This window comes from Garra rufa, chromosome 16 (assembly GCF_049309525.1).
Source record: "Garra rufa chromosome 16, GarRuf1.0, whole genome shotgun sequence".
Taxonomy (NCBI): Eukaryota; Metazoa; Chordata; class Actinopteri; order Cypriniformes; family Cyprinidae; genus Garra; species Garra rufa.
The window spans coordinates 42,058,436-42,075,948 of NC_133376.1; the positions used below are offsets into that span (position 1 = coordinate 42,058,436).

At 35.8% G+C, this 17,513-nt stretch overlaps 2 protein-coding genes across 2 annotated transcripts; one reads left to right on the forward strand and one right to left on the reverse strand.

The window, feature by feature from the left end:
- Positions 1 to 4,716: 4,716 nt before the first annotated feature.
- Positions 4,717 to 5,644, forward strand: LOC141288156 (GTPase IMAP family member 9-like). Its single transcript, XM_073820257.1, has one exon. The coding sequence runs from the start codon at positions 4,793 to 4,795 to the stop codon at positions 5,642 to 5,644; it is 852 nt and encodes a 283-aa protein (XP_073676358.1). The 5' UTR covers positions 4,717 to 4,792.
- Positions 5,645 to 8,867: 3,223 nt separating this feature from the next.
- Positions 8,868 to 16,129, reverse strand: LOC141288839 (neuronal acetylcholine receptor subunit alpha-9-II). Its single transcript, XM_073821009.1, has 6 exons — positions 16,069 to 16,129; positions 14,140 to 14,285; positions 12,042 to 12,196; positions 11,735 to 11,915; positions 10,759 to 11,110; positions 8,868 to 9,509 (listed from the first exon to the last, which is right to left on the reverse strand). Exons 1-6 carry the CDS (start codon positions 16,127 to 16,129, stop codon positions 8,944 to 8,946), a joined length of 1,461 nt encoding a protein of 486 aa, XP_073677110.1. The 3' UTR covers positions 8,868 to 8,943.
- Between the last annotated feature and the right edge of the window lie 1,384 nt (positions 16,130 to 17,513).

Consider the following 17,513-nt stretch of genomic DNA (forward strand, 5'->3'; position numbering starts at 1 on the left):
CTACACTTGGAGTGGAGTTAAACTGTGGCAAATTCATTTGAATGAGTCTGATTTAGAAAGGCACACACCTCTCAGAAAAGGTCTAACAGCTGAAAATGCATATCAGAGCAAAAACCAAGATAACTGCCTGTAGAGCTCAGTGACAGACTTGCGTTAAGGCGATGATCTAGGGAAGAGTTCAGAAACAAATCTGCTGCATTGAAGGTTCACAGAAGCGTTATCCATAATGCAAGACGATTGGAACAACTAGGACTCTAGAAAATGTCTGCCAGCCCTCATCCAAGCTGACAGAGATGGAGAGGTGAAAAGGTGAGGCAAAGAATGGCAGGTAATTGACCTTATGCACGGAATACTTCCTTGTTTAGTCAAGCCAGCTCAGTCATTTCTGGTCAACTGTACTGTACCGTAATATGAGCGTACTTTGCTCGTTTTCTCTACATAATACATTCACAATCGAAGAAAAGTGTTGTTTATCTAAGAGGACTAAACATCCATGTATACCGTTTCAAGAATGACAAATGCCAGTTTAAAAAAATTCACGAGTAAATCGGCTAAATATGCGCGAGTCATTGCTATGATTGACAGTACCCTGCTGAAAAAAACAGCATATGCTGGTTAGGTATGTTTTGGAGCTGGGATGCTGGTTTTAGCTGGTTAATGCTGGTCCTTTGCTGGTTTATGCTGGTCATGTTGCTGGTCAAGGACCAGCATAAACCAGCAAAGGACCAGCATTAACCAGCTAAAACCAGCATCCCAGCACCAAAACATACCTAACCAGCATATGCTGTTTTTTTCAGCAGGGTAATAACCGGACAAACATCTGACAAGCTGATGTAAAAAAAAGAGCTTAAATGATTCAGATCAAATACAGAGTAACAAAACTACAGCAGAAACAAGTATGTGTTGGTTAAATGTAGGCTTTTTAATAGATTTTACAGTTCAAGATAAAACTTAAAAGATAAAAAGATTACTAAAAAAGATTAAATTTTTAAAAGATTCAATTTTATAAAGTATTTCAAATTCCTATCGATATATTGAGTGCATTATTTAATTATTATCCCATAAATATTTAACATACTGTATTTGTAGTGAACTATGTTAATATTTAAATAATTCACCCTTATAGGCTGTTTGTGTGTGAGCTTAATGACTTTCTGCACTTCCTATACTATATACTTAAGGGCGGTAAAAGTAATACAATTTATTATACTAGTAATTTTATAATAAATCGAAAAGCAAGACGTCTTGAAAATAGAGGGAGTTTGAAAGGCAGCTGCATAATAAATAATCCTCTGCTGCCATCTATTGGTTATATGCGGTAATTCCATATTATTTTAGCCAAAAAAAGTCATTTTCTTTCGATCCCTTTTTTGTAAATGAAAAGTGAGTCCTTGAAGTACATTTTATTTCACAGCTGTAGAGTTAGAAAATAATAAAGGCTTTAAAATATTGCAAGATTTTAAAAATGTGTTCATGACAATGAAGGCAAGTTAGTGATTATCAAAAATATGATTAAGGGCGAATTCCAAACGGCTTTTTTGCGCCCTTCAAGGGCACTTCGGGAAGGGGACGCCATTTGTAGGGACGTTCCAAACGAAAGTGAGCAACTTAATCCCTTCACGAAGGGCCCTTCCAGAAGGCCGTTAGCGAAGGGAACATTCCATGGTCACTTCACGGAAGTGCTTTCCGTTAGTGATCACATGATCTTCAGTTAGGAGCTCTTGCGATGCATTTTAAAGCAAAGTTGGGTTTGTTTTCAACTTCACATACATACGTAAGTAGAATAGGCTGATTAAATTTGTCTTTATTTTAATGTAATACAAAATATTTTTCGTCAGTGATAGAAATATTATTTAAGACAGTAGTGTAAGCAAGTTTAAGCATGTTTAGTTTGAGAAAAGTTTAATAGTAAATAAAATAAATATTTAAATAAAATAATAATGAGAAGAAATATTTATTTACAACAACTGATAAGAGTGCTGAATGCTGCACGCACACGCAGCGTTGTCAAGGTAACATTTCGTCAGTCATTCCCTTTGCCAAGGGAGTTCCAAATGCTTAAAAGAGACAGAAATGCCCTATTCCCTTAAAAGGACTCACTTCAAAGGGCTCTGCCCTTCGGAGGGAGTAGGGCATAGGGATGCGCACTTCCATTTGGAATTTGCCCTATGATGTCCTTGAAGAGAAATATGGCTAGCTAGCTAACGTTAGCATAAACACATTATGATGGTGTTTAGCTGTCAGCATTTAAATGTACAACCATGCAGATACGGAGAGTAGGGGATTGCCAGGCTCCGCATTTAAATTATTTAGCTATTTAAATTATGTTGTTAAATAATATGAAACTGAATGTTCATGCCGCTAATATTGTTTATAATGTTGCAATTATATTTTTTTCTCAGTTTCTGATAAGAACGAGGCAGTAGATGAGTCTCACGAGTGTCCACCTAATATATAACATATATAAAATGAGCTTCAACGGAAGTTTACGAGCTGGCTTATCTTTATGCAGAAGTTCTAAAGAACGCTCCGTGCATAAGGTCAATTGCCAAATGCAGATGTGCAAAGCTTGTCACATCAGACCCAAAAAGACTTGAGGCTGTAAGGTGCTTCAACAATGTACTGAGTTAAGGGTATGAATACTTATGCAATCTACTTATTTCAGTGTTTCATTTTTAATACATTTGTAAAATGTGCAAGTCTGGTTTTTGCTTTGTCATTATTATGGTGTATGGAGTGTAAATTGATGTGGGGAAAAACTAATTTAAAGCAGTTTAACATAATGCTGCAACAAAATGTGAAAAAAAAAAAAAAAAAAACTTTTGCAAGGCACTGTATATATAGGCTAGGCTACATAATATCTATGGCCACATTCTCTCTGCATATTCTTGTCGACCATGCAAACAATCAAATCATGCTAGTCAGGGGCGTCGTAGTTGGGGGAAAAGGGGGACTAAATTACCAGGGCCCCAAGTGTGGGGAGGGCCCCCGAGGATCAACCCCCCCCCCGGAACGTAGTACAGCGGGGGCCCCTTAGCTGAGTCAGTGCACAGGGCCCAGAACGACACAGCGACGCCCCTGATGCTAGTTGCTGTACCCATGGATATGTAAGTAGATTCCCCTTTCGACCGCTCCAAGCACATCCTCCATCGAAACAACAGGGAATCTATGGTAGCCTATGCTTGTACCTGTCTGAATGGTCATATGAGTTGGTCACGAGTTTTCAGTTGCTTAGTGTAGACAGATTGTTTCGGAAATGCAGAGAAAAAGCTAGTGTAGACGAGGATCGTTTTTATTTTAAAACGCTGTTTTACAAGCGAAAATGCACTAGTGTAAGCAATAATGGCATCAACAAGACATGAAGGTCAGTCAAACTTTATTTACTTAATTCAATTATATTAGAAGGATTTTAGGCTTTGATTAGACTAAAAGTCTTTATACTGGCAGAAAATTCCTTGTATGTTATGCATACTTAAACTTTGATGTTTTCTCAATATTTCCCTACAGTGGACATTGAAGTCTGGCACATTGACAGAAAACGTCTTATGTCCGCATTGAAAAATAAGGTGGATACTGTCCATACGAGAGTTGTCAAATGAGCGCTGGCTAAATTGAACACCTTCCTTTCTTACTTTTAAGCACTTTGACACTGCAATTCATGCTTTCATTTCTTCTAGAATTGACAGTTGTAAGTATTGTGATTTTTAGAATAAATTTTAAAGTGCTTCTGCTTGTTTTAAAGGATTTAAAAGACCTCACCCCCTCTTACCTTCCTGACATGTTTTGTGAACACCATCCAGGAGATTTTTTAAAATATACTTTATTATGTCTTTTAAATAAAAAAAGAATCATATCCACTACATTTGTACAAATTAGTTTTTCTTTAAATACATAGTCTATATATATATATACACACATTCAGAAGAATTCTTAGGTCTGCCAACCAGAGTTTTTAACTGTTTCAAAGTCAAAATTAAAATCCAGGAGTGATTGTGCTTTTGCCACATAGCCAGACCTAAATTTTGGAACAGTTTACAATCTATGTAAGAACTGCACCAACATATTTTACAAATATATTTTCGAATCAAAGTTTAAAAAGTATCTTTTCACAATACATTATGACTTTTGATGTCCTTTGCTCTCTGTTCTATTTTTGTGCGTTTAAAATAAATTGTGATTGAGCTGTTGATGAGCTCAGTCAAATACAATAACAAAGAACTTCTCCATCAATTCTGCTGCTGTGATTAAATTCATCATTACACTGAATACATATGATGGATTTCACTTCTGTATTTTAGGTTGCCACTGATTATGAGCTTTCTTTTGTTATATAATAATATTATTACCTTTCTGAATCATAAAACTCTTTACAATGTAAATTATCCACCAATAAATAAAGATCATGTCACCATTTTCTCATTGTGTCACTTGCATGACTCTCCTCTTTAAATAAAGACATTTGGAGAAAAGGAAGAGCTGGTAGGTGATGCTTGCTTGCTCTCTTTACGTCAGAGGCAGCCCGGTCACAAGTCATAAACATCACACGTTTTATATTTAGGTTTTGAGTTTGGGGACACGCCTTCTCGATTGGGAGTAGTTAAATAATTGTAATGACAACACACAACAGAGGATTCTTAGGACAAATATTTTTTGAGAGAAGACTTGTTCTAGTGTTTGGCCAACCTTAGATTCTTTGTGATTTAAAGAGAAGGACACATTAATTAATAGGATGTCATGTTAACCAAATCATATTATCTGATAAATTATTTTAATTTTATTTGTTTGTTTGTAAATGATGGGTAAATATAATATATTCTTCTCCCTTTTTCTAGATCTGAGGATTATTCTAGTGGGAAAAACTGGAGCAGGAAAGAGTTCATCTGGAAACACTATACTGGGTAAAGAGCATTTTAAGAAAGCTCGTTCACCAGAGTCGGTTACTAAAACCTGTGAGAGAGGAGAAGTGAAGATTGGTGACCAGATGGTCAAAATCATCGACACTCCAGGCCTGTCTGATACTGAAATGCCAGAAGAAAAACTGAAGGCTGAGATCGGAAGGTGCATCGATTTGTCTGTTCCTGGTCCTCATGCGTTTCTACTGCTCATCAGACTGGATGTGAGATTCACAGAGGAGGAGAAAAACACAGTGAATTGGATTGAGAAGAACTTTGGAGAAGATGCTGCTCGATACACCATCGTTCTGTTCACTCATGCTGATCATCTGACAGATAAATCATTAGATGACTATATCAAAAAAAGTAAAGATCTCATGGCTCTTGTTCATTTGTGTGGTGACAGAGTTCACTTATTCCATAATGAGACAAAGCAGAACAGCTCTCAAGTCCCAAAACTACTGGAGAAGATTAAAAATATGGTAAAGGAGAATGAAGGACACTACACTAATGAGCAGTATAAAGAAGCCCAGAAAAAGATCAATCAGGAAGCTTTTAGACAAAACATTAAAGTTATAGGGAAAAATGTGCTAACAGCAATAGGAGCAGGAGTAGTAGCAGGAGGAATAGTAGCCGCAGGAGGAGGCGCAGTGGTAGCAGGAGTAACAGGAGCAACAGAAGCAGAAGCAGGAACAGCACTGACAATAGCAACAACAGTGCTAGCAGCATTCAGAGGAAGATTAGGGCCGTAAAACACAGTTATTCTGATTCAGTGTCAAATTCTATATTATTTTATGTTTATCTGTACGTTTGGCTCAAGTTGTTTGAGATAGTTCCCATGCAGAGTATATGCAATAATGATTTCATATGTTGTATTATGAGGAAAACCCTGGAAATACATCCTAAACCTCCTAAACAAACGTGCTATATCCTCTAGATGTAATGAAAAATCTGATTTCTGATCAATCTGATATATCTGGTTTGTTGAAACAAAATGCACAAGAGTACACTGTAAAAATGTTTTAGTTTACTTAACTTTCTGAGTTATAGTAGTTGTAATTACCTTCTAATTCAGTTATTTGAACTGATCAAGTTTAGGCCTAGTTGGAATAACTTAATGAAAGTACGGTAAGCTTACTGTTCAGTTACCAAAGTGCATGTTCATCTAACCTAATCTGGTTTATTTTGATTGCTCAGCCAAATAAATAATTATTTTATTTCAATTATAAATCGTTTTATTTCACACATTACAGTTATCTTTCAGTAACAACTTTTTTCCCCACATTTAAATTCCCCACATTTCCCCACAATTTCTACAGCTTACATCAGCAACTGAAACATATCAACTGCAAATAAAGTTTAATAAATTAAAATTTTCAAGATGATTTAACAACTCTAAAAACAGCATTACAATCTTTACTTATTACAGACCAGTTTGCCTTTATTTATTTTTTCAAAAGTGGATTCTGAGAATTAAAAGAGGTTTAGGTTTTCTAGTTATCAGGGTTTTTTTTATAATTGAAATTCTTTAATCTAAAAATCAGATGTGTCATTAAACACAAAAGCATGTGTCAGTGGTTTCAGTGCAAAAGATGCAATGGCATTTACAATTTATATCGCTACTGGATGTACACTCTGCAAAGTTTCAAGAGTGATATATACATTTAAACGTGGGATTCAATCTTAAAGCTGAAGGACATTTGCTCAAAAATTGCTAGTAAAATTTCACAAAATAATTACAAAACAGCAACAATATTGAATGAAACATGATTTTTTTAAGTAGAAAAACTAAAATAGTATTTTCTGGTAAAATATACTCCACTAATCTTCAAGTAATCTTAGAAAGTTTTCACAATTATTTTTGGAAATTCCAATTGTGCCAAATTATTATTCTTAACTGACGCTGGTACGCGGTTTGACAGAGGTGACCTGTTCTTTTGAACGTGTAGAAGGGAAGAGTACGGTATCACCATAACTTTTCAAAGTATGTTTTTGATGATGATTATGGAAGTTTGCTTGCATTTAATCAGTCTGTAATCAAACGGTTTCATATGATTAAGAGGGGGAATGAAGAATCTGAGGATCCTCAAATGGAACCACATTTGTTGTGTTTTACTTTCTTTTTTATATTCATTCATTCATTCATTCATTCATTCATTCATAATAATTTATCACTTTAATTAATCAGTTAATAATCATTTAAACCATTAATTGACTAGTCATTTATAATATATCATTAAGTTTTAATATTATTTTTCCATTGTTTTAATGGTTATTTATCTTCACACTAAGACATAAGAGATTGTGTTTCTTTTTAAGGTTGTTTAACACCACAGGATGTAGTTGTGCAGCAGTATTGTTTTATTGCTGTTTGTGGTATAATAACACATGTCGGATTCAAGTTCATCAGATGAAGTTTGAGTATTGAAACATATGCAACTAAGACTATTCAATAAACTCCTTTTATCACATGAATTTGTCTCCTCTTCACTGGCTTTGCTTAGTCAACGTCTTGGCTAAGATAAGACTGTTAATACAGTTTTGGGTTCCAGACAAGACATGCTGTTAATGGGTTTTGGGTATAAGACTACTCACTAGTTGTTCTGTTACCAGACAAAACAGATATATTCTGACATGATCTGGCATCCGGAGATGGATCTGATATTTTTTGCAATGAACAACTTCAATGTCCAATCTTTTGATACTGAAATACAGCAAGAGAAGAATAAAACATATAAAATGCATGAATTAATATCCCTGAATGAATAGAGAGAGTATAATGTCCTAAAAGTATTAATGTGATGATAAACATGATAAGCCAACAACATGAAACATTCCCACACTCACATTGGTCACACATGGTCTTCTGGGAAGTGAATAAGACAGTATAATGCTGAGAATGATCATTAGTTTCTCATACAGGTAAAACCAGTCTAAATCTAGTTTGTCCTCATTTATACGTGTGCGAGTAAGACTCCTGTAATGAAGACGGGTCACAACCTTCTAATGAAGAAAAGCGCATCTCTTATCAGAAAGACTGACATAATTGATGTGCTCATTGAGAGGCAATAGTCTGCATTATTAATACTCAGATTATCTTACACACACAGAGGCTCCAGCAAGATGCATAATACAGCAGAATCTGTCTTGTTTTTGTCTTGTTTTCATTACAAATATCTAAAAATTGTTTACCCAAAATAGTTCACCCAAATATTTAAGTAATCCATCCGACTGCAGCCCATCAATTAACATCTCATGAAGCCACAGAACTGTGTTTGTAAGAATCAAATCCATCATAAAAAAAAAAAAAAAGTCCATCTCCTGTTGTCTCTTTTTTGGACTGTTTTGGCTTAAAAACAGTGCTTGATCTGTGCAGATTTCTCTCCTTATTCAGACTAGACCACTTTTTCACTGGAGGAAGTGATTTATTGGGCATTATAAATTATTATTGGATTTTAGTTGAAATTGTCTTGATGTATTTGTTTCAGCTTTGGTCTTCTTAAAATGTTTACTGATGGACTGGAGTGGTGTGGATTATTGTGATGTTTTTATCAGCTGTTTGGACTCTCATTCTGACGGCACCCATTCACTGAAGAGGATCCATTTTGTGAGACAGTGACAGAATAAACACACTTTCAGCAAATATTCATTTTCCGTTGAACAATTTCTTTGAACAAATTCCTCTATTAAAACAACTTAAGATATTAAACCTAATTTTCTAAAAAAATGATCAAAATTAGACATATTTATGATTTAAACAGAACCAAAAGTAGCAGCCAATTGCGTCAGAATTACGTTTTCTGACACCATCTGGCTGATATTTGTTCTTGTTTTAAGCAAAAAAACGTTATTTTTAAACTTTAAATTTAAGAATGTTTAGATATATAAACACTGGAAAACAAGACAGAAAAACTGAGGAAGAAAATAATTGTTTTTTACAATGTTGGAAAAAGTAGACAAAATTGGGCTGTCAAACTTGAAAATGTCAAATAGTCCAAATAAATATGGCGCCTATGCTCTAGTCTCTCACCTGACTGTCACAGCAATCAGTTCAAGGTGCTTTTCCGATGATGAGGATACTCATGAGGAAAACCATGATGAAAAATATCCACATGAAGATTCGGTCCATGACCTTGGCCACCTTCTTCCATTCGGCCACTTTCAGGCACGTGGCCTTTTGCTCGCGGAAGCAGTTGGTGATATATTCGACATTCCGGACCAGCTTCGGATCACAACCGAGGATTCCACCGGTGTTACGGCAACCGCAGTAAACGCATGGGTCAAAGGTCAGCGTGAAGGCGGCCGATTTGTCATCATCAGGGCAACAGGGGGGCGTAGTAGCTTTTGGTTTCTCTTTGGGACGGAGTTTCTGGTTGTGGTTCTGATGCTGGTTCAGACCATGGAAGGATTCCGATTCCTCCATTTGTCCGAACGGTGATGTGCAGCTCTCGCCAACCTCATAGACGAAGAAGATCTTAGACATGTAGTCGATGATGAGGACTTTGGCCCAGTACGGCACCGGTTTGGCATCGGCTCCACAGAAATGAATGTTCATGATGAAGATGGTCAAAGCAGTGGATGCTGTGATCATAGTCATCGTCGCTACGTAGTATTTACCTGACAGAGATAGAGCTTTACATCAATCTCTTTTATTGCTATATGTTGTCAGAATAGAATAGTAGAGAATTCAAGATATGAATAATTCAACAGATACGAACAAGTGACATTTAAGAATTTTTAAGACCTTTTAAAAAACACCTTATATGACATTTAAGACCCAAACCTGTAATGGAAATTTGATTTCGAATGATTACAATTCAACAATAAATTCTATAGGGCTGTTATAGGCAGATTAAATAATTTACACTGCAAAATTACAAGTGGGATAAATAATGTTATTAGATTAATGAATGAATTTACAAACAAGAAATGTTTGGGGGAGGGGAATCTTTGTTCTGACCAAAAATATTTAAGTGAATCTGAATTTAAGGCATTTTAAGACTTTAAGGACCCGCAGACAACCTGTTAATATTAAATATATTTATATAGTATATAGAATATATTTGTTTCATAATTCTTATTATATATCAATTATTAAAGTAATGTTAAATATAGTTGCATCACAAAATTTAAATTTTGAATTTAATTGGAATCAAAACATAGGAAGCTAAATCGGAATTACAACAACAGGAATGAAAAAACATAATATAACTTGTGAATTCAGAATAAATGAAGTGTTATTCAAACCTTATCCACAAGAGTTAATTTATTAAATATAATAAAATATATAAACTTAATACAGATTTTCATGCACTACTATTCAAACATTTAGGGTTACTATGATTTTTAAATGTTTCTGAAAGTAGTCTCTTCTCCTCACCATGGCTGCATTTAATTAAACAAAAAATATAGTACCATTTTAAAATATTATTGTAATTTAAAATAGCTGTTTTCTATGTGTATATCTGTTAAAAAGTAATTTATTTTTGTGATCAAACTGAATTTAATGTCACCAGTCTTAAATGTCACATGATCCTTCAGAAATCATTCTAATATGCTGATTTTCTGCTTAAGAAACATTTCTGATCATTGTTTAAAACACTTGTGCTGGCCAATATTTTTGTGGAAACCGTCATACATTTTATTTTTCAGGATTCACAAATGAAAATGAAGTTCAAAAGAACAGCATTTATAATAGAAATCTTTTGTAACATTTCAACTGTCACTTTTTATCAATTTAACGCACCATTGATGAATATAACCATTAATTTCAGATCCCAAAATGTCCAGCCCAGATCAGCTGATTCTCTATTCACACACACACACACACACACACACACACACACACACTAGTTGAGAGACTCACCGATCAGAGGAACGCTCTCAGAAGGAGGCATGCTCTCCGCCACCATCATCTGGAAGACAGTGAGAGCCAGCAGAACCGTCACACCCAGAGAGACCTTCTCGCCCGAGTCGGCCGGCAGATAGAAGCCCAGAGGTGCGAGGAAGGAGATGAGGAAACATGGCAGCAGCAGGTTAAAGATGTAGAAGGAGCTGCGTCTCTGCAGCAGGAGCGTGTAGGTGATGTCGGGATACGGATCCGAACAGCAGCCGTACATGATCACGTTCTTAGTGGCCGGCATCCCGTGACATTCCCACTCAACGTTCTCCACGAAGTCCGACAGGTCTCCGCTGTCCATCCCCATGGTGATGTCCACCTGGAGGAGGTCAATGGATGGGTTAGATAACAGATAGTCTTGACTACTTCTGATTAACTCACTGCTAAAAAGCAGTTGGCTGTCAGTCTGCCTGTCTAATTGGAAGATTCTTGGGTAAAATTAGCAACAAACTAGACTAGACTATATCTTCTGAACACTAGGTGGTGCTGTCTTCAAACTTTGTAGGCACCCACAGGACACACTGACGATGACTTCCACCAAATTTTGTGCCAATATCTCAAAATGTGTAAAAGCTTTAAATAAGAGTTCGCCCCAAAATTGAAAATGTCTCATTCTTGGGCCAACCAAGACGTAGATGAGTTTGTTTCTTCATTAGATTTAAAAAAATGAGTCATTCCATCACTTGCTCTCCCAAGATGCCTTTGCAGTAAATGGGTGCCGTCAGAATTAGAGTCCAAACGGTTGATAAAAACATCACAATAATTCAGCTGTGTTGGAGCAGGGTAGATCTCCAGGAACAGGATTGGGCAGCCCTGGTCTACATCATTTACATCATTCATCTATGTCAACATTAACAGCCCTTTTTGTTGGTCTTAGTACTTTAATCGCATGATTATTGCTCAAGAGATTTGAATTTAAAAAAAGTATAAAAGGTGTAATCACCTGATTTCCATTGTAAGTCCATGAGCCGAAGGTGAGGTTGCACTGCTGGCTGTCGAAGGGAAAGTAGGAAACGTCCACCACACAGGAGCTCTTAGTGATGGCCGGAGCGTCCCACGTGATCTCGCCGTTATACTGCAGAACCACATTAGTGTCCACCGGCCCGGAGAAATCATCATCCGCCCTGATCCAGAACACAACGAGAGGGAATTGAATTTACTCATCATTCCTCATAGAAGCTGTAGAGAGCGGTCAATGGATGAACAACCAGGACAGATAAAGCGGTGTGTGTGTGAACGTACGGGCGTACTTGTTATACAGCACCAGATCCGGTCTCCACACCAGACTGCTGGGAATGCGAATCACCTCCAGACCGTCGTACTCCTCTGTATTCCACTTCAAATGAGCGTCGTGCCACGTCTGTCTGATCCAAAGATATGCGATTAACACCTGGTTCCTCTCATCCTGCAAACACACAGATGGTGATGTTGAATTTCTATATTCACATCTGGGTGAGATGTGATGTAAGACTTCACACTTTGAAATTCAAATGAAAAATAAAACTAATACATTTAATTTCTGTTATATTATTTGTCATACGATCTTACAATAAAGAGCTGACAAGCCTTCAGGTGTTTGCCAACTTGCTGTCAATTAACTTTGAATTGAAAAAAAAGAAAGAAAATAAAGTTATAATAAAGTGGATGAAAATGAAAATGGTACTTTAAAATCTTTAAGCACAGTCAGGTGTCATATTACAAAATGTATTAAGGTCTTTTAGAATCAAAACTTCTTATAATCTTGACAAAATATGTATTGTCGGAAAAGGTCTGAGTCTATATTCTATATTCAATATTTGGTGGTTATTTTGTGATAGAAGTAATATTGACAGAGAAATGTAGACATTTGTGACAGAAAAATGCTTAAAAAACATTTTATGGAGTTTGGATGCACCCGGTGGCTGTTTACGGTATAATGCCCTAAATAAAATCTCACCTCAATTTAAAATAGTTATGTAAATATTTTGTAACATATTTATTTTATATAAAAAAGGTCAATTATCTTAACAGTAAATTTAAAATTCTAGAACTTTTTGATACTTTCATATTTTGAAATGATTGCACTTCTGCAATAATCTGCAGCTTGTTTTAAAATTTGGAGTGCACTGTCACATCTATGCTTAAAAACAGCGGGTGGCACTTAATTGGTTAAAACTCTTAAATGCTGCTTGCTTTATTAAATTATTTTTTAAAGTTCTTAAGTAGAAATGTGAAGTAGAATTTTGTGTTAAAAATGGCCTTTCAGCACAGGATCATTTTCGTAACTACACTTTTTTAAGAAGGCAAACACATAAAACTTACATTACAGCAAAAATGCATGAAAACAAGATTCACATACAAGTGGTAATAATTGCACAGAAACATTGAAGTAAATAAAGTAAATCACTTTTTATAATTATTTTACATTTGACCAAAGAAAATTTGGCTAATTCAACATTTGAACAAAAAAATGTGCATTAAGTCATCTAAGAGAATAAAACGTGCACACATTATTCTTTGCTTCTCTACATCCATACCTTTCACATATATACATATATGTTTGTTTCACATTATTGTGACTTTTTAACAAACACACACACACACACACACACACACACACACACACACACACACACACACACACACACACACACACACACACACACACACACACACACATGTTGGGTTTACATGTTTTATGGGGACATTCCATAGGCGTAATGGTTTTTATACTGTACAAACCGTACTTTCTATCGCCCTACACCTACACTACACCTAAACCTAGCCCTCACAGGAGATTGTACATACTTTTACTTCATCAAAAAAACTCATTGTGCATGATTTATAAGCCTGTTTCCTCATGGGGATCTGAGAAATGTCCCCACAAGGTCAAAATCTACTGGTATTCCTATCCTTATGGGGACATTTGGTCCCCACAACGTGATGAGTACCAGGTGCACACACACACACACACACACACACACACACACACACACACACACACACACACACACACACACACACACACACACACACACACACACACACACACTTATTTGGTCCTCACAAACAGGTAAGAATTTACTTTCACTTTCTCATTTATGAATTTATTGGTTTGTTGTCACCCCTAGTAACAGGATTGTGTGAGTTACACTAAGAACCATGACTTCATACATGCGATATATCCTCTCTCTCTCTCTCTCTCTCTCTCTCTCTCTCTCTCTCTCACTCTCTCTTTCTGTCTCAGTGTCTCTTGTCGGCATCTAATATTAACAGCAGTCTGAGTGTCTCTGCTCAGCTGACCTTCAGTAACATCATATAACACTACAGACAGTGTGTGTGTGTGTGTGTGTGTGTGTGTGAACTGACCATGTCTTTGATCTGAGACAGCGTGACCTGCAGCGTGACGTTGAGGGATTTGTCCGTGTCGTCCACCGGTCGAAGAGCACTGGAGTAATTCTCCATCAGATCGTTCAAGAGCTTGTGTGCGAATCGACCCTGAGCGCAATGAGCCGCTGAACACACACAACACAAATATACACACACATTAGAAATCCCTCCATGATCAGCACAGGTATTTAAAACAAACAAACAAACAAACAAACAAACAAACTAAATATTTAAAGCATGCCTCCATATTTCAATCAAAGAAAATATATTCACACTTGTCACAGTTAAAGAAAACCTTTACTTGTTTGTCTTTAAGGCAAGTGATCATATAGCACATTTGATTAAAATATAGCAAGGAATGACTTTACAACATTGCAAAAAAACAATATTACATATAATATTAATTTATACAATCGAAGACAAAATGTTACATACACCTTGCAGAATCTGCAAAGGGACCATACAAAATGCATGTTATTTTTTATATAGTGCTGACCTGAATAATATATATTCACATAAAAGATGTTTACATATAGTTGAATTTATAAAAATGACCCTGTTCAAAAGTTTCTTAATAGTGTGTTGTTACCTGAATGATCCACAGCTGTGTTTTTTTTGTTTGGTGATAGTTGTTCATGAGTCCCTTGTTTGTCCTGAACAGTTAAACTGTCTGCTGTTCTTCAGAAAAATCCTTCAGATCCCACAAATTCTTTTGTGTATTTGAACCCTTTTCCAACAATGACTTTCCAACTTTTCCTTCTGGAGCATCAGTGAGTGTTTGAACCTTCTGTAATAGTTGCATATGAGTCCCTCAGTTGTCCTCAGGGTGAAAAGATGGATCTCAAAATCATACAGTCATTGCTGGAAAGGGTTCAAATCTAAACAAAAATGTAAAAAAAAAAAAAGAAAAAAAAAAAAGAATTTGTGGGAGCTGTAGGATTTTGCTGAAGAACAGTTTAACTGTTCAGGACAAAAAAGTGACTCGTGAACAACTATCACTAAAAAAAAAAAAAAAAAAAAAAAAAACACAGCTGTGGATCATTCAGGTAACTGTAATTTGTCTTTTTTTCCTGGAATACATTTTTAAATATATTTTTCGTATATGAAGGTTGTAACTGTGTGTGTGTGTGTGTGAGAAATAGTCACAATATAGTGAAACAAACACATATGTATATATATATGAAAGGTATGGATGTAAAGAAATAGAATGACGTGTTATTTTCTAAAATTAATTGATGCTCATTTTTATGTGTTTAAATGTTAAATTAGTCAGATTTGTTTTCTATATTTGGTCATATGTGATAAAATTACAAAAAGTGAAAAGTTAAATTCTACTTTAATTATATATTCATATTCATTTATTTTTACTTGTTTTTAATGTTTCTGTTCAGTTACTCATTTCTATGTAAATCTTGGTTCAATGCATTTTTGTTATAATGTAAGTTTTATGTGTTTGCATTTTTAAAAAGTGTAGTTATAACTAAAAATATGATCCATTCTAAAAATATACATTTCACTGAGCTCCACTGTTTACAACATACATTTAACATAAATGTGCAAACATTCTCTCAAAGTTATGAACAAAGGCTCTTCCAGTAACATTAATAGAACGTTCATTTAATTATTAAGAACATTTTAGTTGGACTTGTTTTAGAACGTTCGGAAAACATTCAAAAGTAACAATCCCATACACAACAAAATGGAATGTTCATTTAACGTTCGCATAATAAAAAAAAAAAAAAATTTTTTCGAACGTTCAGAAAACGTTTAGAGAACGTTCTTAGGAAAAAAAGGCAAAATCCTATTGCGTAATTCTCAACCACATCGGTTCACCAGCACCAAACCTGGCTGGAATGAATATTAATGTACAATCTGGTTAAAATATTAATATGAATATGCGCGTCTCACCTTCAACCAGCAATAACGCAGAGAAGAAGAGCATCTCCATCCAGCGCCGCGTCCTCTCCATCGCTCCAAACGCAGATCATCCGCCTCATACAGGACAGCGAGGATCTTCATCCAGCTCACCGACAATTCCGCTCTGTTCTGCCCCGTTACGCGCAAGCGTTTTGGACACTGGAGCTCCGGGTGTCGCGTTGCGCGTCGGGTAACCAGATGCGCCGCTATTCAGCTGTCCATCATGCGCGCAACAGGTGGGCTCGCGGGCAGGTAACGGAGATGATGCGGGGATGGAGACGGAAATGACACCTTTATCATTATATCGTGTCCTGAAGTGACACGGGGAGCGAAATGCAATCTGGGTCATTTGTCTTTTGCGCTTTTGGCACCGGGTCGAGTTTTAGATGTTAAAAGCGCGTGTTAATCCCGCCGAGAGATCTGAATAAAGGATCATATGATCAGGTGACTGAGTTTATCCGTCCTTTCAGCACGAAGATACGCATCTAGCCTACAGAAACACGACAAAACGGACGGAAACCTGAGAGGCCTGATCAGTCTGGACTGGAACCAGAGGACAGGAGCTGACCAGAACAACACAAACACACTCACTAAAACTGCCAAAAACACATTAGTGTGTCCGAAAAAAAGAGGGTAATACTGTGGTACTTGTAATGTAACCAGTGCTGGGTAGTAACCTACTACATGTAGACAGTGTTGGGGAAAGTTGCTTTTAAAAGTAATGCATTACAACATTGAGTTACTCGCTAAAAAAGTAACTAATGGAAGGTAATGCGTTACGTTACTTTTGCGTTACTTTGCAAATCTGAGCAGGGCTTGCTTGTTTGTTTTTAATGTAAAAAGTTCTATTTTTGTCAAATGTAAAAGCCTTTTCACAGCAAAAGCCTCAGACTTAGAGAAAAGTAAATTGACGTCTGTACAGTAGACCACAGAAGAACAAATGTCAACTCTTCAGCAATAAAAAAAGATTATATTGAGTAGTTTTTGCTTATTATTATGGATGAATTGGATCATAGAAGGTCGGCAGCAAAGACATCGGTTAATAAAATGGGATTAAATACATAAAGGATATTTGTATTATTTAACATATTTAATTATCGCAGGTTTGCATTGAATTTCAGTTTTTTAATTCATTTTGAGGAATACTGTATCTGTATTTTTTAGTGGGTGAGAATATTTTTCGCATGTTTACATTTATTCTAGAACTAGGATATTTGTATTATTGAACATTGAATTATTGGAGTTTTTTTTTTCATTTTCATAGATTATATAATCATATTCCAAAAATTAGATTATATTACATTTTAAAATACTCATAATCAGACTACAATTTTTTTTATTGATTACATGATGACATTATTTCCATTGCCACATGACATGCAGGTAAATAGGTATAATTTAATTTATTTTAAATATTAGCTTTCGTTAAAATCACA